This window comes from Lissotriton vulgaris, chromosome 8 (genome assembly GCF_964263255.1).
Source record: "Lissotriton vulgaris chromosome 8, aLisVul1.2, whole genome shotgun sequence".
Taxonomy (NCBI): domain Eukaryota; kingdom Metazoa; phylum Chordata; class Amphibia; order Caudata; family Salamandridae; genus Lissotriton; species Lissotriton vulgaris.
Genome location: NC_141696.1, coordinates 32,794,853 through 32,820,240, shown reverse-complemented (window position 1 = coordinate 32,820,240; position 25,388 = coordinate 32,794,853). Strand labels below are relative to the sequence as shown.

The window sequence follows — 25,388 nt, the reverse complement described above, 5'->3', positions numbered from 1 at the left end:
AACAGGGCGGAGTCTGCAGGATGCTGAAGGCGCAACATTGTTGCACTTACATTCCTGATAAAAGCGTAGAAATTAAGAAATATGTGCAAAACATAACTAATTTGGAAAAAGAACTCAAACCACTAGTGGTTGATAGTGCCTGGAAGAGACTGACTGATGGTCTCTCCTCTGTAGGTAGTTAGTTTTCTAATATAGGGCAAAGTCTCGTTGGGAAAATACTGATGCCAATAGCTGGAATAAGTCTGATTGTGTTTATTATAATAATTTGCTGTAAATGCCAAAAATGCAGAAAGAAGTACACTGTAAATAGGAGGGGAGTAAAACGAAATGTGGATGAGCTGGAGTTAGAGGAATTAAGAAATCAGATTTACCAGAAGGCCAAGAGTTTCCATCCTAATAAGGATGCTGAAAAGAGGCTCAACTACAAATTTATTGAGATAGAGATGAGTGAGATGTAAGAAAGAAAGTTGGCATCTTTTTTCATTAAATAGTGATGATAGTAAATATCATCAAAGAGGGGATTGATGGAGCAAGGATTCGCACGTAAAGCGACTTGCTCACATTCATGAACCTCGTTAACTTGTAATAGTATTAACCAATCCCGTTTGTCATTAATATCGCACTTTTACAGTACACGCGGGTGTCCCAGAGACGCTTGCCTATGTGTCTATTAATCCTAACAAAGCTTGCATACTACAGAATGGCTGCTTCGCAGAAATCCAGTCTGCGCATGCGTCGGTCATACCCATGTGATGTGACGCACTCGCAGTTTTGGAGGGATATTCTCGCTCATGCGCATTACTGCAAAAATGGCCGCTTGTCTCTAAACACGCTCTTTGCTTGCCAATGCCGCTTTGCACTTCTATCTATTGCTGCATAACTCCTAAACCGCTATAGTTATTATAAAGTAAGGGGTGAAGTGTAGCTTATCATGTTGTACAGTGTATTCATTTCTTCTGTGTTTCTAATTTGTTGTCGCTTACTTTTCATGTATCGCGTATCTGTGGGCCTGGGAGTGGGGAGCCGCTCCATCTTTGAAACCCATTACAACCCCGTCATGTGATGAGGGAGAATTCAAACTGCGCAGAAGCAACACCAAGCCAGCTGGCTTCTGAGGTTGTGATGCGCCTGGGAACAACTTTCGTGCACCGAGAGAAGATTTTGGCTGTACCTAAAATTTCTACAAATGTATTTTCTTATGTGTGCCCTATTGTTTTACACCTTTCTCATACCCTGGGAACTGGAATGTAAGGGGTGGGTGCGAAATATGAATATTAAACAAGGGAACCCAGAATTTTAGGTGGTGACAATGACCTAACCACCTCTCCTGACCAATCATAAGTTGGGGACCCTGTCACTTGCAACATTTGTGGGTGGTCTAGAGACCCGAAAAGGGTATAACTAGCCTAGTTTTAGCTAAAGAAATTGTCCCACTTGTCCGAATAGCTGACCTGTCACCGACCTTACGACTCTATAGGTGATTGATACAGAGAACTGCGGAGCTCTCTGTCCGAATTTTCCACAAACTCCAAGGGGTGGAAATAGTCTTAAGTGCTGGCGGATTCGAGAACCCAATCGGGGTTACTGGCGGATTCCGTGCAGTGAGGGGGTAGCGCAGGCGTTGCATCCGAAGCTGCAGGTTTGGTCGTGCCCTTTGGTGAGCCCAGTCCTGACCCAAGTCCTGAGGGGTATCCTGTCCTGATTGTCCGTGAGCTGTACCTGTTCACCTACTGGTATCCTAATCCTTGAGGGTCCTTGACCTCGCCTTTTCCCGAAGCTGACCCGTAGCCAGGGTTAGTCCTCATTCCTGTCTTAGGTAAATATATGTATGTATGTATGTATAGGCGTTCTTGTATAGCGCTATCACTGTCACCCGACGGGCATCCTGGCGCTTAGACTATGATGACACCGAACATGATTTTACCATTTACCACTCGATTTACATTGCTCTGGGGAACAGGTGAGTCTTTAATGTTTTTTTGAAGATAGCAAAATCTTCTTGGCCCCTGAGACCTAACGGCAAAGAATTCCACAGCCGCGCTGCGGTGATCCTAAAAGACCGTCCGCCCATCCGGGCCCTTAGGAACTTAGGTACTACCACCAAGTGAGCCGAGGCTGACCGGAGTGTTCTTGATGGGAGATACCATGAAAAGAGATCTTGCAGGGGGGCAGGGCCTTGATTGTGCAGAGCTCTAAAGACCAGACATAGAGCCTTAAAGTTCACCCGTTGAGAAATAGGGAGCCAATGGAGGTCCCTGAGTGCCTTGGCAGAGGAGTCCGAGCGCCGTCGCGACAGTGCCAGTTTGGCAGCGAAATTCTGTATGAGTTGAAGTATCCTAATACAGTAGTCGGGGCCCCCAGCAGCAGTGCGTTGCAGTAGTCGAGACGACTTAATATTATGCTCCGCACTACCTCTGGTCTTGCCTGTGTTGGGAGCAAGGGTAAGATCTTTCTCAAAGAACCAAGTAGAGCCATACATGTGGCCACCGCTTTATTTACTGTTGTGTCCAGCTGGAGGTCAGAGCTGAACATAACCCCCAGATTCTGAACCGAATCAGCAGGCAAACTAGTGCCTTGGAAATCGGGAGGCCAGAAACCCTGTGGTAGGGGTCTGGAGATCCGGTCCATGGAGCAGTGTAGTACCTCGGTTTTTGAGCTGTTGAATTGAAGGGAATTATTCCCCAGCCATTCTGACGTAGTACACATGCATCGATGGAAAACCTCCTGTGATACCCTTCCCTTACCCTCAAACGAGAAGATAAGTTGGGTGTCATCGGCGTAGTTGGTGACCGTTATGCCAAATGACTTGATCAGCATGATCAAGGGGCGAAGGTACAGATTGAAGAGGATGGGGCTGATGGCTGAGCCCTGGGGTACTCCTTGCCCAACCCTCTTGATGTTCGATTGAAAGGGTGGCAGAGCGACTACCTGGTGCCTTTGATCGAGATATGTCACTAGTCATTCAAGGGCCAAGCCCGATACCCCAGCCTCTCTCAGTCTCCCGATCAAGATTGCATGGTTGACCGTGTCGAACGCGGCCGACATGTCAAGCAGCACTAGAAAGGCTGCTTGGCCCTGGTTGGCACGCGTTTGAAGGTCATCGAGAACAGTCACCAAAGCCGACTCTGTCCCGTGTGCCGGTCGAAACCCAAACTGAGCCACATCCAAACGATGATTTTTCTCCAGAAAGTTGGAGAGGTGTTTTGTGGCCAGTTTCTCTAAGATTTTGATGGGAAATGGCAGGAGGGAGATGGGCCTAAAATTGGCTGGGCATGTGGGGTCTAGATTCTCCTTTTTAAGCAGTGGAGAAACCACCGCCAGTTTCCAGCAGTCTGGCACCCGTGCTGAGGTGAGAGACTGGCAGCAGATGGAAAATAGTGGGAAAAACAGCTCTTCACGTCAGAGTTTCCAGAATTTAGCGGGGTAAAGGATCAGATGGTGAACCAGAGGACACCCCGTCAGCCAGAGAGCAAAGCTCCTCGAAGGATGGTATAGGGAAGTTACTTAGCTCCCCTGATTCAGTACTCTCCTTCCCCTTCTCAGGTGAGATGGAGTTGTGTGCAGTACCGCTAGTAGAGTGGGAGAGATTGTTCAATATATTGGCTATCTTGTCCTCAAAGGCTTGAGCTAACGAGTCGCAGAGAGCTTGTGAAGCCAGGATGGCATTTTTAGTGCAGTCAGTATGGGCCAGGTCCTTTACTATCTTAAATAAGGCCTGAGATTTGTTTGCGGCTGTCAGCAGAGATTCTTCTAAGAATCTGGCTTTAGCCCGCTTGATCTGGGTCTTATAAGATGCAAGTACTTGTCTAAAGAGGACTCTGTGTGGTTCCAGGTACTGTTTCCTCCAAGTCCGCTCCGCTTGTTTGCATTGGAGCTTAAGCTGCCGGAGTTCTTCTGAGTACCATGGTCTGGCGAGATTAGTCCTATCTTTGATTTTCCACAGCGGAGCCAAAGAGTCCAGGGAGGTAGATATTTGCTTTCAAAGAGTCTCATAACTCTCATCAACATTCACTCCCAGTGCAAAGCCCCCAGGCAGCATAGAGGGCAGAATGGTTTGTTTGAGGAGTTTGGACCATTGTCTCCCCATTCTAGTGCCCGCTGTGCTCGCCTTCTTTAAGAAGGCGCTGGAACACGAAAGGGAGAACTGAACGAGAGCGTGGTCGGTCCAACACTGAGGCAGGACGCCAAGTATTGAAGTGCGACCCGCATCAGCAAAGAGTAAATCAAGAGTATGGCCTTTAGAATGGGTTTTGAGTACTAGTTGTTCAAGCTCGATATTGCGACAGGCTTGTACCAACTCCTCGTGGGCCGACTTGATTGATCCTTCCGACCACAGGTTAAAATCCCCCAACACCATCAGCTTTGTGTGGGAATGCGAGAGATCATATATTAAATCTATGAGCTCAGGAACTGCCGACAATGGACTAGCCGGGGGTCTATAACATAATAGACCCGTAAGTAGTACACCTCCAAGGTCCTTGATGGAAAAACCCAGTGTTTCACACCTGGCAATTGCCTTGACGTTGAGCTGACTCCACCCTAGGATTATGCATAATTTTAAAGCCCGGGGGGCAGGCAGTTCCAAGTTCCACTAAACTGGATGATGTTGTACACTTCTCTGTCATAAAGAGAACGTCAAGATGGTGGGACTCGATAAGTAGCGCGATCTCATCACAATGCTTGACGAGTGAGCGCACGTTCAACAGCCCACAGGACAAAAGAGCCGGATGTTTACTGGGGGAGTTATACTTTTGATTATACTTTTGATTACTGGCAGAACCCGGGTTGAGACACAAGAGTTCATCGAGGGAGTAAGAGATATGAGGACCCTCTGGCTTCCGAGAGGCAAAATTGGTGGTGACCGGCGCGTTCCGTGTGCAAATGGGCGCAAACGGGCTTACCTCTGGCGCACCTCCGGTGCTCCGCCGACGCTCCCGCTGCACGCTTTAGGGGCGGTCATCATTTATAGCCGTAGGCGCAGGAGTCCTCTACAGCGATCACTATACCCCCCAACCAAGATGGCGCCAGCAATTCGGCACTTCCTGGTTCCCTCACTCACCCAAGATGGCGGCTACCAAACCGCTACGCGATGTCCCTGAGAGCCTCGAGTGCCCTAACACGGTCGAAATTCCCGCAAAATGTGGAATGGGGTCACAATTTAGGTGCAGGTAAGAGGGGAAGAATGGTGCTAAAATTAGCGCTAAAGCGAAATAACGCCGAGAACAACAGCGCAAGCGCATAATAAGTAACTGAGTTTTCTTTAAAAATGGTTAAAACAGCAGCAATGCAGCAATGAGCACAGCAGCGCGCTATGGTCATGAAAGTCTGACCTGACAGTGGGAAGCTACGCTTTTATACACTACCAGGCGCAGGAGTCCTGTACAGCGATCACTATACCCCCCAACCAAGATGGCGCCAGCAATTCGGCACTTCCTGGTTCCCTCACTCACCCAAGATGGCGGCTACCAAACCGCTACGCGATGTCCCTGAGAGCCCTGAGTGCCCTAACACGGTCGAAATTCCCGCAAAATGCGGAATGGGGTCACAATTTAGGTGCAGGTAAGAGGGGAAGAATGGTGCTAAAATTAGCGCTAAAGCGAAATAACGCCGAGAGCAACAGCGCGCGACACATAATAAGTAACTGAGTTTTCTTTAAAAATGGTTAAAACAGCAGCAATGCAGCAATGAGTACAGCAGCGCGCTATGGTCATGAAAGTCTGACCTGACAGTGGGAAGCTCCGCTTTTATACACTACCAGGCGCAGGAGTCCTGTACAGCGATCACTATACCCCCAACCAAGATGGCGCCAGCAATTCGGCACTTCCTGGTTCCCTCACTCACCCAGGATGGCGGCTACCAAACCGGTACGTGATGTCCCTGAGAGCCCTGAATGCCCTAACACGTCGAAATTCCCCCAAAATGCGGAATGGGGTCACGATTTAGGTGCAGGTAAGAGGGGAAGAATGGTGCTAAAATTAGCGCTAAAGCGAAATGATGCCGAGAGCAACAGCGCGCGACACATAATAAGTAACTGAGTTTTCTTTAAAAATGGTTAAAACAGCAGCAATGCAGCAATGAGTGAAGAAGCCCGCTATGGTCATGAAAGTCTGACCTGACAGTGGGAAGCTCCGCTTTTATACACTACCAGGCGCAGGAGTCCTGTACAGCGATCACTATACCCCCCAACCAAGATGGCGCCAGCAATTCGGCACTTCCTGGTTCTCTCACTCACCCAAGATGGCGGCTACGAAACCGCTACGGGATGTCCCTGAGAGCCCTGAGTGCCCTAACATGGTCGAAATTCCCACAAAATGCGGAATGGGGTCACAATTTAGGTGCAGGTAAGAGGGGAAGAATGGTGCTAAAATTAGCGCTAAAGCTAAATAACGCCGAGAGCAACAGCCCGAGCGCGCAATAAGTAACTGAGTTTTCTTTAAAAATCTTTAAAAATGGTTAAAACAGCAGCAATGCAGCAATGAGTGAAGAAGCCCGCTATGGTCAAGAAATATAATCTGTGGGTGTCCGTCTTTCTATCCTCCTTCCTCCTACTCTTTTAAATAAAGCCTCTATGCCCATGATACTCTCTCTGTCATCTCAAATGCCGTATATGCTAACTGTTTATTAGTGGTGTTCCATTTTCCCCTTCCGGTAGGGCATATTGAATCTGTATTACTTAAATAGTGTGATTAACTTTATTGATGACTAGGATTTAAGTTTAGTTTAACAGATAAGACTAAGATTAGGGTTTGAATCACTTGTAGGACTTTTCGCATTTCACTGACCAATGTTGTTCTGACTCACCTACCCTAGTATAAGTCTGAAATTGAATAGCATGTTCCCTGTTACCCTTACCCAATAGAATCCCACTCGCACTCAATGGTGTTTGCCCTCATTCATAGCTACTTTATCATTGTAATCCTGATTATTGATGTTCTGATTTGCATCAGCCTTATACTCTTGTCACTTTGAATTGTAATTACTATATAAAATCCTTAAAACCCTTCAGGTGTCTGTGGTCATTATAAAGTTATCAAAAGTATTATTGAATGTATAAAATATTTTTAGGATTATCTTATCTCTTGTCCTCTGATAGCTCCTGATCCGTCAGGAAGATAAGTGCCTGTGGTAAGTCAGGTACCATGGTAATAGTGTTAAAGAAGACACATACAAATTACTGATAGTGGTGTGTAAACTCGCCCCACTCACTAAAATATTGGTATAAACACGTCATGGGCGCAAGTGCGTGAAATCTGGTAAAACTTGGGGTCGGGCGACCTGCGCGCTCTGTCACCAGCATACATGATGGGGGCCCCTACACCCCAAAGAAAGAAAGCGCACCCACAGGACTCCTATGAAGGCCTTCAATGGAAGGACTCAAAAGCAAACAGGAAGTGAGATGGGGAGAGGGGTTAATGAGTCATCCTTAGGGAGTCTGGAAAAGAGAAGAAAGCGTTGGAGTGGGTGGGATGAGGGCAGCAAGGAAGCCACATTACTCCCTGAAGTAAGGAAGGGGACGCGCGAGGTGAAGAAGATGAAAAGTAGCATAGGCAGAAGACCAACAAGCAGGACATTCTAGAACCATAGAGTTAGGACTACAAATCTACATCAGACGACAGGCACAAATTACTAAATCAACAACCGTCACCAAAATACAGACAAAGAGACACAGAGGGATAATTGAATGTAAGCTTTGCACGCCCTTATCAATGTTAATTAATGTGTCCTCTGATAAGGGCTGCTAACTAATCATGCGCTGGAATAATTGAAACTTGCTTCGGTCCTCATTATGACGACAACACTGTCATGTCATGTACTTGATATATCAATAACTCTTGAATTTCAGTGGTTACTTTTTCTTTAAAATGGAAACTTTCTCCTGACTATTGCGTCACTTTAACCTTTGTTTTTCTCAGTGACTATATAACTTTTTTTTTAATTCACAAACCTACTGTTCTTCAAGCCTTCACTAGACGTCCCTCTCTAGTCAGATTCAAAATCTTTAACTATTTCTCACAGTGCTGCGGCTCCTCAAGATATTGCTAGAGGTCAGATGTAATAGTGACATTCTTTCATGAAGCTGTCATTTCCCGAGTCCTTATTAGAGGGCTCTCTGGAGTCAGATGCAAATCTTCAAACTTCTTTCAAAGAGCTGCAGTTCCACGAGGTATCACTAGGGGGTCCGAGAGAGTAGCCAAAAAAGGGCATGATACGAGTCACAACGTAGAACCTGATGAGGCAGTGAAAGTTGTATTGATAGTGTAAATGTTATGGATGGATGAGTGAACAAGGGTGTATGGATGGGTGGATGAATGAATAGATGGATGGATGGGTGAAAGCATAGATGGCTGGATGAAAGGGGGTGGATGATTGGATAAAAGGGCGGATGATGGGTGAATAAGTGAAACATTGGATGGATGAATGAAAGGGAGGGAGGGTGGATGATGGATGAGTGAAAGGGTTGATGGAATAAAGGAGTGAAAGGGTTGATGGATAGATGAGCAAAAGAGTGGATAAAGAGATGGATGAGTGAAAGGATAAATGGATAGGTTCTGAGTTGGATGGATAGGTCTGTATATGAAAGGTGGACAGATGGAATGGTGAAAAACGGAATGATGGATGAAAGACAGAATAGACGACAGAATGTAAAGATTGAATGGTGGACATCTGCAGGTAAATGGCAGGATGAAAGGATGAATGGATAGATCTGTGGAAGAGACAAGAGATATCTTCTAAGGAGGGTCATGATGATTTGCTTCATTTGCTTGGTGCCATAAGAGTTTTGGTGCGACGTGGGGGTATTTTCAGTTTCTTCCTACTCATGTGCTGAAAAATAAATGGTTTTGTGCCAAACAACAGCAATCTATCTTGATTGAATGCCATTGAAACAAGCATTGACAAACTCAGTAGGCTCGGCCTTGGCAAGCGCCTTGGGTGGTTCAGGCTCGCTCGCTCGCGTTACCGTGTCCCGAATTTTTTTTTTCCAGAATGGCGTGTCACCAACATGAAAAGTTTGGAAAGCTGTGAGTTAGATAGAAATATCGTCAATGTTTTCCAAAAGCTGCATTTCCTCAAAGGGTCACCGATGGTCCCTCTTGAGGCAGATGGAAAATTATTGAAATTCTTTTGTGAAGCTGCAGTTCTACAAGTTGTAAATAGGGTATTAAGATCAAATATTGCTCTTGAATCAGAAGAATGTAAAACTTAAAATGCATTCTTAACACTGCAAAAAGCATCCGCTTAAGTTGAAGATCAGATGACTGAACCAAGTGGAACCATCTATTAAGACAATTCCATGAGGAAATTAGAACATACATAGAAAATACACAAGTCCCATGCTGTTAAAGCAACAGGACAAATCCAATACATTGAATATAATGAATAAATTGTAACATAGGGGTCACCCAAAGGCAGATAGAGTGCTTTAAGTGTCAACCAGAAACTTGAGGGGGTGTGGCTCCAACCTAGAAATGTGCATATTCTATAGCTTTTCGAATGACCTATACTTATTTTTCTGGAGGATAACTAAATATAACATGGTTTATAGTGAGGAGTCAAAAGTGCAGCTTCCAATGGAGTGGGCGGGACCGTTGAGCTGCGCTTTCTGCTGTGGTAGGAGGGAGCATCATTTGAGTGACATTTAAAGAGACCAACGTTGAAAAGTATTGATTGGAAGCCTCTATTTATTTATGCATTTTTGTATGATATCTTTAGAAAAAAAGAGGCTGACAAGACAGACAAAGCTGTGTTTAGGCCACACCTAAAAATGAGGTTTGGGATTTTACAGGAAAGGAAATTGGATGGATTAAAAGTGCAAACCCAAAGCAGATCAGCGTAAAACTGAATGCAAGATATCTCTGTACTCCTCAGCACAGGATCACATGTGAAGCAGAGGAAGGAATTGCAGCTGGGATTGATAAAATGAGAGAGCAGGGAATTTTGAAAGAAGAGCTTCAAATAATGGAAGGGACGTGTGTATGGCAAACTCAGGCAGCGCAGTTACCTTGCTGCGCTGTGTGACAGTGAAAGGGCAGGAATGCGCTGTATTTTAAAATAATACGGCGCCTCCCTGTCTTTGTTCCTGCTCTGGCACCGTTTTGTCTGTCGTGCACCAATGCAGACACCCTTCCACCATAGTGCAAGGATGTCTACGTTGTAGAGGTGATTGTTATTGTTCAAAAACAATCCCCTGAGGCATTTCCCTGTTTCAATGTGCTGCAGAATGAGGAGATATAACAATATTTCTACTCACTGTGTCTCACCTGGGAAGGCCTAGCACTTTAACGCATTCCCAAGTCTAGCACTTTTGGTAAACCTGGGAATACCTCAAAATCCAAGGATGCTGTGTGGGAAAAGCCACGCAGCACCCATGGAATGCCTCCCTGGTGCAGAGTGAAGCAGCGATTTGCCCTGTGTTCCGTTAATCTGGATTCGTGAAGCCGCTCAGGGTTGTGAACAGATCACAATTTGGGCTTGCATCACATTGTGGTGCAAGCACGATACAACCCCACTCATAAGTATTCCCCAAAGTATGAAAAAACTCCCATTCCTACATCTCCAATTGCTCGTGAAGGGGCTTATTTACAAGCCCCTTGTACAGCCAGTGCGTCACTTTTTGTGAGACCCCGGCGTCCTATTTTGCTGCCCATTTTTTACAAGGACACATAAAGCCACCCTGCATGGTTTTTCATGGTCTTGTAAATATGGACCCTTTTCAAGCATCACTTTGCATGAAGGGGGCGTGCCATTGCTATTGTGTGGGGGTCCCACACAACACCCATGGATTCTGCTACATTAACAGATTTACATTTCGTAAACCTGTGAATGCGTCGGAATCCTACGCCGCCCCAGGGGAGGCACAACAAATACTTTTATTTCTCCTCATTTGTCCTTCTATGTGTGCTCAAGCACACATAGAAAGAGGAAAATCCTCTTGTGATTGTTTTTTTGTGCAGAAAGATGTCCCTTACTGCACAAAAACAATCATCCCCACAACGCAGGTACCCTTGTACCATGGCGTGGCAGCTAATTGTGCGTCTGCATTGGGAAAAGCACAGGGATGCGTCCTATTGTTGTAAATATGACGCATCCCTGTGCTTTTAAAGTGAAGCAGCTCAGCGCTTCAAATTTAAATTCAGCAGTCTGCCACTACTGTTCTCTGCATCTGCAGCACACCGCAAGCACTGTTCTACTGCCACCACTGCATCCACAGTCTCCCTCAACACCCTGTCAGCACAGTTGCCCTTCGTCTGTGGGTGCCCTGCTGCACACTACAGCTTCTGCTGTCTGCCACCACTGCTACCCTGCATCCGCAGCACACTGTTAGCACTGTTCTCCTACCACCACTGCATCGACAGTCTCCCTCAACATCCTGTCAGCACCGCTGTTCTACATCTGTTTCCCCCCTTCTGAACATGACAGCTTCTGTTGTCTTCCACTACTTCTCCCTGCATTCTCAGCACACCGCCAGCACTGCTCTCCTGCCCTCCATCCTTATAACTGGCGGCTCCCTGCCCCACTGCACACTGCAGTCAGATTGCACCCCGCCTGCAGGCAGTTCTGTGCATCTCTAATGGAGGGTACAGGGTGACGGGTTGTCCCCCTTCCCTGGACAGGGCCCTGGGATGCTTGTGGCCCCTCCTCACTGTTGAGGAGTTGATGTTCCTTTTATGTAGGGGAGCATCTCTGAGCCAGTAGGAGGGACGGATATGCATAAGAGCACCTAGTGATCGGGGAAGCACTGGGAATAATTCCCTGGTCTAGGTCTACTCTCTCCCTGCAGCTCTGCTGTGCTGTCTCTTGCCTCCAGACCCCGACCTATCCTTGGAAGGTACAAGGGTGCTGCCCGCTCATGCGCCTGCTGCCCACTCCAACTGGGATCAGACTGCCTGTAATCACTGCGATCTTTCTCAGCTGGTTTTTATCCTAATTATTCCCTGTTGTGCCACTGTTATTGTGCCCATCTGTGTATTGCTCTAATTCCACCACTGTTTTTATTTTTTCGTGCCTGCCTGTTCCTTTCGCCTTTCGCCACTGCTGCCCCTGTGGGCCCTCCCCCCGGAATTCACCCCCTGGAATTCCCCTCCAGAATTCCCACGTTCCCGCTTTGCAGTCTCTCCTCCCTCCCACCTGTCCTGCTTAAGGGCGGCCGCTGCATAGTCGCGTCCAAGGCAAACCTGTCTACAACCCAAGAGCAGCCAGTGCCAGCAACCCTGGACCTCCCACTACCCATCGCTATGACACCACCGCCCTCCTTGCACTCAATCCTGGAAGACTTGGAGAATGTCAAAAGACCTCGACGAACACAACCCATGGCCAGTTTTCCTGCCTCCACTGCTACCCGACCCCCACCGCCAGCCCGGCCTCCAACACCACCAACACCAGCACCGGCGACACACTAAAATGCATCCTCCGCAATGTACGCTCTGTACACAAACATGCCATGGAAATCTGGAACCTACTCGACTCTCTATTGCTCGGCATTGCCTTCTTCACAGAGACCTGGACCAACGCATCCTCCTCTCCTGACATCAGCACCGCAATCCCAAACAGATACAAGATCCAGAGGAAAGACTCCCCCAACTACCCAGGAGAGGGCCTCGCCATTGCCCACTAGAGCACCCTCTTCCTCACCACCTCCAGCGAAACCTTTCCCTCTGCCAAACACCTGCACTTCCAGATCCACACCACCCCCAAAGCTACACTCCGAGGAACCCCCGGGACCCCGATACCCTTCCCCACCACCATCACCAACTTCATCGCACCCCACTCCATTGCCTATACAAACTACACACTCATTGGAGACCTGAACTTCTACCTCGACAACCCCAGCGAACCCAACTCCACTATCCTTTGTGACAACCTCGCCAGCATCGGACTTAAACAACTCGTCAACACACCGACCCATAATGCAGGAAACACCCTCCACCCAATCTGTGCAGCAGGAAACAGCCTCCAACTCAACCACACAAACCAGCCCCACGCCCACCACGAAGGAACTGGAGCAAGGTTACCGATGAGCAACTTAACTCCACCCTCACCTGAGACAACCACACCTGAGCACCCGACTCAAACAACGCAGCCAGAGAACACCACACCTGGATCTCCAACTGCGCAGACAAGCTCGCCCCGCAATGCAACACCACAAGACAACGTCCCAGGAAAGCCATCTGATTCACCACTACTCTCCAAGAAGGCAGACCCACCTGCAGATGCCTGGAGAAGAACTGGAGAAACACCAAGACAACCGAAAACCACACCACGCCATGACGGACTACTATAACCCGATTAGAGCCACCAAGAGGAACTTCATCCACAACAAAATCCTGGCCAACTCCACCAACTCCAAGGAACTTTTCAGTACCATTCAAGAATTCACCAACCGACGCAGCGAAGCCACAGACATCACCCCATCCCAAGACCTCGGCAACAAGCTTGGAACCTATTTCCACCTCAAGATTAAAAACCTCTATGACAACTTCATCGGCCATCTAGGAGGCACCACAGACGGCCCCTGACCCCCCCCCCCCCAGAAACACAAGCCAGCCCACCATCTCCATCTGGACACCGATCACGGCTGAAGAAACCGCCTCGACCGTGAAAAGCATCCACTCGGGGGCCCCACCCACCCCTCCCCTTCACAGTTACCACAGAGCTGCGGCCGCTATCGCACCCGGACTTCAACACCACCTTCAAAACAGGCACTAGATGACTGGAAGCGGGCAGAAGTCAGACCCCTGCTCAAGAAGCCCACAGCTGACCCCACTGACCTCAAGAAATATCGACCCATCTCACTCCTCCCCTTCGCGGGCAAAGTTGAAGAGAAAACAGTCAACAGGAAACTGACACAATTCATTGAAGAGAACACCATCCTTTACCCGTCCCAATTCAGATTCTGAAGCAACCACAGCACAGAAACCGCTCTACTCACCGCCACAGATGACATCCACACCCTCCTGTATCACTACCACTCTGTAGCCCTCGTTCTATCAGTGGCTTTTGACACCGCCTCCCACAGCACACTAGTCGCCAGACTACACGATACAGGCATACAAGGAACAGCCTGGACTGGATCTGATCACTCTTCACTGGAAGAAGCCAAAAGGATCAGACTCCCACCCTTCCTCTCTGACCTCACAAAAATCACCTGCAGAGTCCCACAGGGGTCATCACTGAACCCCACCCTCTTCAAAATCTACGTGGCCCCCCTTGCAGCCATCATTCCACAACACAGCAGCAACATCGTATGCAATGCTGATGACCCCCTCTGCCAAACACATCTTCCAGAAAGGAATGCAAGACGTTGCAGGCTGGATGACCAACAGCTGCCTGAAGCTCAACACCAAAAAGACAGAAGTCCTCCTCCTCGGTACCACACCTTCTGCATGTGACAGCACCTGGTGGCCGACCGCCTTGATAGAACACCTACCCCCTCAGACCACATTAAGAACCTCTGCATCATACTCAACTTATCACTCACCATGAACCGACAGGTCAACACCATCACCTCCAGCTGCTTCAACACTCTCCACATCCTCTGCAAGACTTTCAAGTGGATCCCCCTGAGTCAAGGAAGACAGCCACCCACGCACTCATCACCAGCAGACTGGACTATGGAAACGCACTCTACGCCGGCATCAACAAGTCCCTACTCCACAAACTCCAGACAATACACAACACCGCTGCCAGACTCGTCCTTGGCAATACCAGACACGAACACTGCAGCCAACACCTACAAAGTCTCCACTGGCTCCCCCATGGAGAAAAGAGTCACTTTCAAAATCTTCACTCATGCCTTCTAATGCCTACACAACAACGGACCCAAATACCTCAGCGACAGAATGAACTTCCACTTACCCAAAAGAAACCTTAGATCTACCAACCTGGCTCTGCTCGAAACACAGAGCCAGAGCAGGTGGAAAATCCTTCTCTCACATTGCAGCCAAGACCTGGAATGAGCCACAAGCCGACATCAGACCTGCCCCCTCCCTGAACACCTTCAGGAAGACAGTCAAAACCTGGCTCTTCAGCTAAACAGATCTGCGGACCTCCCCTAGCCCCCCCTGCGCCTTGCGACCTTGGAACACTAAAGGGTGAGTAGCGCGATTATAATTCCCTGATTGATTGATACTCCTATGCCTTTTGGGACCCTCCCACAGCTGCATGGCCACTGAAACCACAGATCATTCAAATGAAGGGCTGCACGTTACCCAAAGAACTCAGACATGTGCATTAACCAACTGAGCTACCTCACATGGTTTCTGTCCTGAATGTTGCACTTGGATCTCAACAGCAGGTGGGGAACAGTTTGCACCTGCACTTCATGGATGTGTCACAAGTGACCCAGAGCCAGGGTCACACTGAAGGGTTGTGTGCCTGTCTGTGACACTCCCAGAGGCGGATCTGTGTGTGAGGCCTTGTCAAGGATTGTCACTTCATAAACACATGACCTCAGAGGCCTCTTTCACCACACCCCCTGCTGAACACCATCACAGCCTGTAGGAGGGAAGTACATGACAACTTCCGGGACACAGGGGGCACTGCTGGGCACAACTAGTGACTTCAAGCTTAATGATAAATATATTGACCGCAGAAAGATAATGTGTAAATTAGGAATGTAATGGCTGTAAGATGAAAAGCTGTGGAAGGCCCAAGGCTGCCATTTTGTGTTTAGAAAACCACTGGAGGACAAAACGCCACCATCCTTGGAGGGCCCCACAGGAACCTCTGATGCAAAGATCTCTCTGTATGCATCACAACCCGAGTTAATTTACAACTAGCTGAAACAACTGCTAAAGTTGTGAGTTGACTATTCACACCACAGCAGAGGGTCTCCAGCTTAAAATATGTCTTAATATATTTATTAATATGTCCATTCAGTTCCGCCTCTGCCAGTTTGGGAACTCCCCTCATGTGATTTCTATATAAACTGGGCATGGTCGGATGTGTACGGTGGGATATGTCACTAGAGAGGAGTAAGTTAAGGGCGGGAAGGAAATGAAGATAAAACTGAAGTTGTGACGCCCCTGCCTATGTGCTGTTTTATTCCTCTCCGTATTTTTTCTGTCCTGCAGGTTGCAGATCTTCTCCCTCGCTGGTTCATGCTGCGAAGACCTCGCCTCTGTCCTGGAAATAAACACATCTCTCACAGAGCTCCACATGGGCGGTTATGAGCTGCGAGACACTGGAGTGAAGAAGTTATGTGAAGGCCTAAAACATCCTGGCTGCAAACTACAAACACTAGGGTATGTAGCTGTGTGCTTCTTATCACGTCATTAATTTCTAAATAAAGATTGTAGCTGGAGCTCACACATATATTTTATATTGTTGTGGGAAAGGCACATCCATTCCATGACACTTATATGTGTGCAATAAGTTAGGTTTGTGAAGTGGGGGTACCTAAGCCTTAGAAGTGAATTTGGAACAAGCCCATCTCATGGTGCAGACGGGCAGACTTCAAAGCTTGTTTTTCAGGTATTTGGACTAAAATGTCGACAACGGTGCAGATCTGCCCATAACTGCCCTGACACCTTCACCAACTAGACTCTCTGCCCATTAACCTCATCGATGCTTGAGATTTTCCCCTGCTGTGCTCGACAGCAATAAAAACGGGTGTGGTCATGACGAGCTCAGCTCGTCATGAGCACAGGAGCACTGTACTTCATGACGAGCTGAGCTCGTCATGAGCATGGAAGGGGTTAACAGATCTGCTGCTGGCAGTATACTTCCACATTAAAGATGGACATGGACAGAACCATAAGGAAAGTACATCTGACTGTATATAGTCAGGGGTGTAACTTGAAGGGGGGGAGGGTGGGAGGAACAACCCTTCTAATAATTTCTCAAATTCCCGTCTCTGACTCTTGACAGCCCAATGACAGCTGGTCATCACTGTCATATTACGTCACTGCTGGAAGTGTGAGATTTCTCCTAGTGTGTATGTGTGTTTGTGTAGCTGTGTGTATGTGTGTCTGGCTGTGTGTGGGTTTGTGTCTGTGTGCTTGTAAGTAGGTTGCATGTAGGCAGCAAGCACAGTGGTCAGGTCATTTAATATGACTGATGGTGCAGTGGGCCCCTGATAGTCATACACAATGCTTGCCTGGATGACCCCAGTGAACCGACAAGCAAATGAAGATATTTGGGGTTCACACCCCAAGGAGCAATGCTCCAAGTGGTGTTCTGGACCCAAATGACAACCTTCACCAAAACATCCGTCCTCTACATGCAAAAGCAGATGTCAGTGTTGTATGTTTTTAGTTTCTATCAGACCAGGGGTCTCCAACCTTTTTTGTGGTGAGAGCTACTTCTGATCTGGAAACCATCGTGAGCTACTGAAGGACAAGCAACCCACGTATTGGTATTAGACACCTGCATGCCCGGCTACACTGACTCAAAGCCGAATGTCCGTAGAGCAGGATACTACGGTTTGATCAAAATACTTAAACCAAGGGAACTATGTTTATGTTTATGTTTTGGGGATTTTTATTGCGCACAACTACCCTGGGGTGTCTCGGCACATATAGAACTTCCTGGGACAAAGAGCAGCCAAATGGATCATTGATTGAATAACCAGGTTTTCAGAAGTTTACGGAACATGATGAGAGTGGGACTGGTTTTGATGGACAACGGGAGAGAGATCCACAGCCTGGGGGTTGCTACTAGGAAACGTCTATCTCCCCAGGTGGTGGTTCTGGTACGTGGGACAGGGAGGAGGTAGGTGCAGGATGAGCGAAGTGATCTTTTAGGGGCATAGATCCGAAAAGCATCTCTAAGGAACTTGGGTCCTGAGTCGTGGATGGCCTTGTAGGCGATACAGAGTGCTTTAAATTTAATCCGACTCTTGACTCTTAGCCAATGCAGATGACGTATGGCTGAGGAGGTGGGGCGGTGACTGGAGATGCCGAGCAAGATTCTGGCTGCCGCATTTTGAATAGATTGCAGTTTGGTTAGGACCTGTTCTTGTGTGTTGAGGAAGAGAGCATTGCCATAGTCCATCTTAGAAAAAACGAGGGTTGTGATCAGAGTTTTTCCTGCAGCAGAAGGGAGATATGGCAGCAGCTTCTAAATCTTCCTCAATATATAGAAGGAGGATGCGACCACTTCATTCACATGGTGCTTGAATAACAGTTTGTCATCGAACATGACACTGAGATTTCTGACCCTGGCAACCGGAGTGGGAGGTGAGCTCATTTCACTGGGCCACAAGGTGGGAGACCATTCCGGCGAAAGGTTGCCAAAGGTCATCACCTCGGTCTTGTCCGAGTTTAATTTCAAGCTGTTACTCGACATCCATGAGCTAATGGCCAACACCCCCTCCTGGAATCTAGCAGCAACAGCTGCTCCATCCTTATGCACCGCTAACACCAATTGGGTGTCATCCGCATAGGTGGTTAAGCGCAGTCCGTGTGCTTTTATTACCCTCGTCAAATCCGCCACATATATATTAAATAATGTGGGGCTTAACGAGGAGCCCTGGGGCAACCCACACGGAAGGGTGAAAGTGGGCGAATAGAAAGTGCCCAATTTCACCGCTTGCGTACGGTTGCGTACTATGACAGGGCTGCCATGTGTGTCAGTGAGACTGTGGTGTCTGGACATGTATGAACATGTGTGTGGATGAATGAGACGTGTGTGGGTGACTGCAAGGCTTTGCTGTATGTACTCATGGAACAGGACATACCTTTCACCATATGGGATGTACGCATATTGTAACAATGCATGCCTTTACCACGCAAGTCTTACAACGCAAGTCGTTGCAACAACTTGCGTTGTAGGGCGTGGATTTAGGAATCTTATAATTTTATATTCCAACACCAGTCCCCGTAACAGTAGGGAAGGTGTTGGAATATAAAATTGCAAGATTCCTTATCCCACAACGCCATCCAGCGCAAGTCGTAGTAACGACTTGCGTTGTAATAGCTGCGGGGTAAAGGCACTGCGGTGTAAAAACCGCGTCGTAAACGATGTTCCCCACCAGTGTCTGAATTAAGCAGACCACACTTACCCAGTCCAAAGATCAGGGCTTGATCCATCACCGTTATTTAGCTCACTGCACCATCCCAGCTCAGAACCTGGCTATATGCAAATTAGTCTGTCCCTGGCCCAGTGCATCATGGGAACAGGGCATTGCACCATCAGGATTCAAGCAAGCCGGGCCGAAGACGGCTGTAATGCCAGAAACCGGTCCCCGGAAGCTTGTTTCCTTCCCCGTATTAGAATTGGCTTGGTAGTTTGGTCTGCCCTGTTCCCATGATGCACTGGGCCAGGGACAGACTAATTTGCATGTAACCAGGTTCTGAACTGGGATGGTGCAGTGAGATAAAAACGGTGATGGATCAAGCCCTGATCTGTTGACTGGGTATGAGTGTTCTGTTTAATTCAGATACTCTGTCCATCACCACCCCCTTTTCTGAATTGTTTTGTCCACCATAAGCGTGGAAGGGTATACTCAGATGTGAGCCCCTTGCTCATTGCACCATCAGGATTCAAGCAAGCCGGGCCGAAGACGGCTGTAATGCCAGAAACCGGTCCCCGGAAGCTTGTTTCCTTCCCCGTATAAGAATTGGCTTGGTAGTTTGGTCTGCCCTGTTCCCATGATGCACTGGGCCAGGGACAGAATAATTTGCGTGTAGCCAGGTTCTGAGCTGGGATGGTGCAGTGAGCTAAAAAACGGTGATGGATCAAGCCCTGATCTGTTGACTGGGTATGAGTGTTCTGTTTAATTCAGATACTCTGTCCATCACCACCCCCTTTTCTGAATCGTTTTGTCCACCATAAGCGTGGAAGGGTATACTCAGATGTGAGTCCCTTGCTCATTGCACCATCAGGATTCAAGCAAGCCGGGCCGAAGACGGCTGTAATGCCAGAAACCGGTCCCCGGAAGCTTGTTTCCTTCCCAGTATAAGAATTGGCTTGGTAGTTTGGTCTGCCCTGTTCCCATGATGCACTGCGCCAGGGACAGACTAATTTGCATGTAGCCAGGTTCTGAGCTGGGATGGTGCAGTGAGCTAAAAAACGTTGATGCATCAAGCCCTGATCTGTTGACTGGGTATGAGTGTTCTGTTTAATTCAGATACTCTTTCTATCACCACCCCGTTTTCTGAATCGTTTTGTCCACCATAAGCGTGGAAGGGTATACTCAGATGTGAGTCCCTTGCTCATTGCACCATCAGGATTCAAGCAAGCCGGGCAGAAGACGGCTGTAATGCCAGAAACCGGTCCCCGGAAGCTTGTTTCCTTCCCAGTATAAGAATTGGCTTGGTAATTTGGTCTGCCCTGTTCCCATGATGCACTGGGCCAGGGACAGACTAATTTGCATGTAGCCAGGTTCTGAGCTGGGATGGTGCAGTGAGCTAAAAAACGGTGATGGATCAAGCCCTGATCTGTTGACTGTGTATGAGTGTTCTGTTTAATTCAGATACTCTGTCCATCACCACCCCCTTTTCTGAATCGTTTTGTCCACCATAAGCGTGGAAGGGTATACTCAGATGTGAGTCCCTTGCTCATTGCACCATCAGGATTCAAGCAAGCCAGGCCGAAGACGGCTGTAATGCCAGAAACCGGTCCCCGGAAGCTTGTTTCCTTCCCAGTATAAGAATTGGCTTGGTAGTTTGGTCTGCCCTGTTCTCATGATGCACTGGGCCAGGGACAGACTAATTTGCATGTAGCCAGGTTCTGAGCTGGGATGGTGCAGTGAGCTAAAAACCGGTGATGGCTCAAGCCCTGATCTGTTGACTGGGTATGAGTGTTCTGTTTAATTCAGATACTCTGTCCATCACCACCCCCTTTTCTGAACCCCACCATATGTGGCACTGTTACATGTATAATACAAACATGCAACTAATTTATTTAAATTGGAGAAATTTAAACGGCAGAAAAGTGTTGGATAACCTTCGTGGTTAATCACTGGATAACTTACAGCACGGGTACTCATAGTATGGCCCGCGGGCCGCCAGCGGCCCGGCAAGCCTTCCTTGGCTGCCCGCGGACCTTGTAGACAATTTACCCGTGATTAAAAATAAATAAATACAAGAGTGTCTGCAAACACTGTGCGCCGAGACTCTGCTGCTCTGTGGAGGCCCAGGCATTCCAGTGATAGTCAGAGTGGGGCTGCAGGGGCGCTAAGGTGAAATACAAAAGCCTCATTAACAATCAAATGGTCTTTTAAAGACCTGTGAAGTGCTCCGGTGCAGCTGTGTGTGTGTGCCCGTAAGCTGTCTCAGCCTGGGCACACACAGGCAGGGTGAGATGAAGAGGGTGTCAGAGGGACACAGAGGGAGGGAGGGAAAGGGAGGGAGACAGTGGAAGAATGAGGGAGGGAGTGAAAGGGAGGGAGAGCAAGAGAAAGGGAGGGAGAGCGAGGGAGAGTGAGGGAGGGAGGGAAAGGGAGACAGACAGAGGGAGAGCAAGGGAGGGAAGGGGGCGTAGACAGAGGGAGAGCGAGGGAGGGAGGGAAAGGGACGCAGACAGAGGGAGAGCGAGGGAGGGAGGGAAAGGGAGGCAGAGGTAGGGAGAGCAAGGTAGGGAGGGAAAGGGAGGCAGAGAGAGGGAGAGCGAGGGAGGGAGGGAGGAAAATGGAGGCAGACAGAGGGAGAGCGAGGGAGGGAGGAGTGGGAGAGGGAGGGAGAGCGAGGGAGGGAGGGAAATGGAGGCAAACAGAGGGAAAGCGAGGGAGGGAGGGGTGGGAAAGGGAGGCAGACAGAGGGAAGAGCGAGGGAGGGAGGGAAAGGGAGGCAGACAGGGGGAAGAGCGAGGGAGGGAGGGAAAGGGAGGCAGACAGAGGGAAAAGCGAGGGAGGGAGGGAAAGGGAGGGAGAGGGAGTGTGGGAAAGGAAGGGAGAGCGAGGGAGGGAGAGAAATGGAGGCAGACAGAGGGAGAGCGAGGGAAGGAGGGAAAGGGAGGCAGACATAGACAGAGGGAGAGCGATGGAGGGAGAGGGAGAGAGGGAAAGGGAGGGAGACAGAGGGAGAGTGAGGGAGGGAATGAAAGGGAGGGAGAGGGAGGGAGAGCGAGGGAGGGAGAGAAAGGGAGGGAGAGCGAGGGAGGGAAAGGGAGGCAGACAGGGAAAGTGAGGGAAGGAAGGTAAGGAGGTAGGGAAAGGGAGGCAGACAGAGGGAGAGGGAGGGAGGGAGGGAATGAGGGAAAGGGAGGGAGAGAGAGGGAGATAGAGGAAGGGAGACAGAGAAAGGGAGAGGGAGGGAGACAGAGGGAGGGAGACAGACGGAGACAGAGAGAGGGAGACAGACGGAGACAGACATAGGGAGGGAGACAGACAGAGGGAGGGAGACAGACAGAGGGAGGGAGAGGGTGACAGAGGGAGACAGGGAGGGAGACAGACAGAGGGGCTGAGACTGACAGAGGGAGACAGAGGGAGAGAGACAGACAGATGGGGACAGAAAGAGGGTGACAGCCATAGGGAGGAGGGAGCTTGAGGGAGGAGGGGAGACAGAGGGAGGAGGGAGACAGAGGGAGGAGGGAGGCAGATGAAGGAGGGAGACAGAGGAAGGGAGACAAAGAGAGGGAGACAAAGAGAGGAAGACAGAGAGAGGGAGACAACAAGAGGGAGAGGGAGGGAGACAGAGGGAGACAGACAGAGGGAGACACAGAGAGGGAGAGGGAGGGACACAGAGAAAGGGAGAGGGAGGAAGACAAAGAGAGGGAGAGGAAGGGAGACAGAGAAAGGGAGAGGGAGGGAGACAGAGAAAGAGGGAGGGAGACAGAGAAAGGGAGAGAGGGTGACAGACAGAGGGAGGGAGGAGGGAGGGAGATGGGTGACAGACAAAGGGAGGGAGGAGGGAGGGAGGAGAGTGACAGACAGGGAGGGATGAGGGAGGGAGGAGGGAGGTGGGTGACAGACAGAGGGAGGAGGGTGACAGACAGAGGGAGGAGGCTGACAGACAGATGGAGGGAGGAGGGTGGCAGACAGAGGGAGGGGGAGGGTGACAGACAGAGGGAGGGAGAAGGGGGGGAGGGCGACAGAGGGAGGAGGGCGACAGAGTGAGGAGGGCGACAGAGTGAGGAGGGAAACAGAGTGAGGAGGGAGACAGAGTGAGGAGGGAGACAGAGTGAGGGAGAGGAAATGAGAGAGAGGGAGACAGAGATGGAGAGGGAGGGGAGAGGGAAACAGAGAGAGAGAGACAGAGAGAGAGAGAGGGAGTGGGACAGAGTGATTAAGACCGAGGGAGTCAGGGAGAGAGAGAGGGAGAGAGAGGGAATGAGACAGTCTGAGTGAGACAGAGGGAGAAATAGGGAGAGATGGAGGGAGAGAGGGAGGGAGAGAGAGAGAGGGAGACAGAGGGAGAGGGAGAGAGAGGGAGAGATGTGTGTATGCCGGGTCTGGTGGCTCAGTGGACGAAGGCGTCCGCTGCAGGAACCTGTGTTCAACCTCATGGTCACAGTTTTTTTGTTGCTCTAACCCCGCCCCCTCTCCCACTGACCCGCCCCCATCGGTGCGGCCCTCAGACACAAACCACACTGTAAATTTGGCCCCCGAGAGAAAGTTTGTGAGTACCCATGACTTACAGGTTGATTTCATTACTCTGATTCTTCCTCACTTGTCCTAGAATTTGCAGAGCTTTCTTTACTGTTCATGACTTAGGTTTCATTAGATAGTAGTAAACACCATTGGGAGTCAAAGATTTCTAGGTTTAAGTATTATCAGCATAAGATCACTCCATTGCCACTAGTTAGGGTCCTGGTCCGGCCCCCTCCACCGTTTGTAGGTGTCTGTGAGAGAGAATGTGTGTAGGTCTGTGAGATAGAATGAGACAGACTGTGGGTAGGTCTATGATAGAGAATATGTTCAGGGGCGGCTCCCCCTAGTGGGCATTAGAGCGCCGCCTCAGTCTTTATTTTGCTTGCCTTTTCTGTCTTACATTAAATATTGGAAAACGAAAAGTAATGGGGATAAAAAGACACACACATTTGCATTAGCACTGGTGGGCGCAGTCACTTGTAAAAACACACACAAACAACCTAACAAACTTAAGTCGTTAGACACGCAGCATTTACCATCTGTCAGAGTGACTAATCTCTCAAACTGAGGGACTGACGATCTAACATCCTTGAGGCCTGTGAGGTCATCAGCCCCGCAGAGCAATGGCCTCCTGGGCTGAGCTCCGCCCCTTGAGGATGTTTATTAAAGTTAGCCCTAAGTGTTTCATCCTAAGACCCTGCAGCACCAAGGTCTTAACATCAGTCAAGGTTTTAAAACCATGCAACTGACTCCACCCTTCCCTAACTCATCACAGTGTCGGGAGGGTTCAGGGGGCCTCATTGAACCAGCCCACTGTGATGAGTTGGGCAAGGGTGGGGTTAGAGGATGCTGAGTGCTGGATTCTGTGCAGTGTATCAGCTTGAGTTTCGATGGCCCACTGCACAGAATCCACTTCACAGGTTCCCACGCTGCTGTTCAAACTGCACAGCCGTAGAATCCGGGTGGGAAGCCTGCAAGAGAGATCGCGCTGCAGAGCTTAATAAAGCGGTTTACCTCCTACACTCTGTCTTGTGACTCTTCCCAGACACCTGGAAGAGAGGAACAAATTGTAGGCTGCTTGAGGTGAGTGCATGATTAAATCAACAGCATCACTTCCATGTTTTGTGTTTCCTTATGTGCTTAGTACCATTGGATAAAAAACCAAGCATTTGCAATGCAATTGGTCTCGCCTTTGGGAACTTATATGTATTTAGCTATGCAGCACATTAGCCTGGGTGCTGAAACATCTACTGTTCTTTAACCCGTTCCGTACTCACGTCGGCCAACGGCCATCGCGAGTACTACCTCGCTGGTGCTGCTCACGACCGTGGGCCGACGCAGCCGCGCCCACTGATTAGAACTCCCGCACCCCAGCGGAATTTGCGCCTCTGTCAAGTAGTTAACATGGTGGAAAAATAAGCACCAAACTGCGTGACTTGCCAAGTATGGGATTACATGGAGAGAAATATTGCCTTTCAGCAGGAAATGGTATAGTCCAAATCTCTGTTTTTAAAATAAAATCAGGGCCTTCAGTGGTCATACCACTGAAAATACAAGATTTGAAAAAAATATTGTCTAAGGGTGCTCGTGGAAGACAATTTCTATGGACTGGAATCAGGAGAATGCTAAAGCAATTCTGGTATTTTACTGACCTCTGCTGCTCGTTTTCTATCAAGAAAGTTAATTAGAGGCAGTTGAACAGAAAAAAAAGTCCTCAAACAGAAGCAGACAAGTCCTGTGGCTGATCTCCAGAGCCCACACAGTACATACACATATAAGTATATAGTAGAGTATAAACAAGAGGTCTTGAATGTTCGACCTAAAAAAGAGGCTTTAAAAAGTGAATGATTGTTTAAAATACAGGTGTAGCCCTCTTGAACATAACATTAGCTGGCCGTGTCCTATAATCCCTTTAAAA

At 48.8% G+C, this 25,388-nt stretch overlaps 1 protein-coding gene across 1 annotated transcript in view; it reads left to right on the top strand.

Annotated features, from left to right (window-relative positions):
* The window catches only part of LOC147693316 (NACHT, LRR and PYD domains-containing protein 3-like), a 1,315,468-nt gene that overhangs the window by 1,155,139 nt on the left and 134,941 nt on the right, over positions 1 to 25,388 (top strand). Inside the window, exon 11 of the mRNA XM_086933670.1 lies at positions 16,071 to 16,241. Coding sequence (XP_086789796.1) covers positions 16,071 to 16,241 — 171 coding nt within the window. The remainder of the gene's footprint in view (positions 1 to 16,070; positions 16,242 to 25,388) is intronic.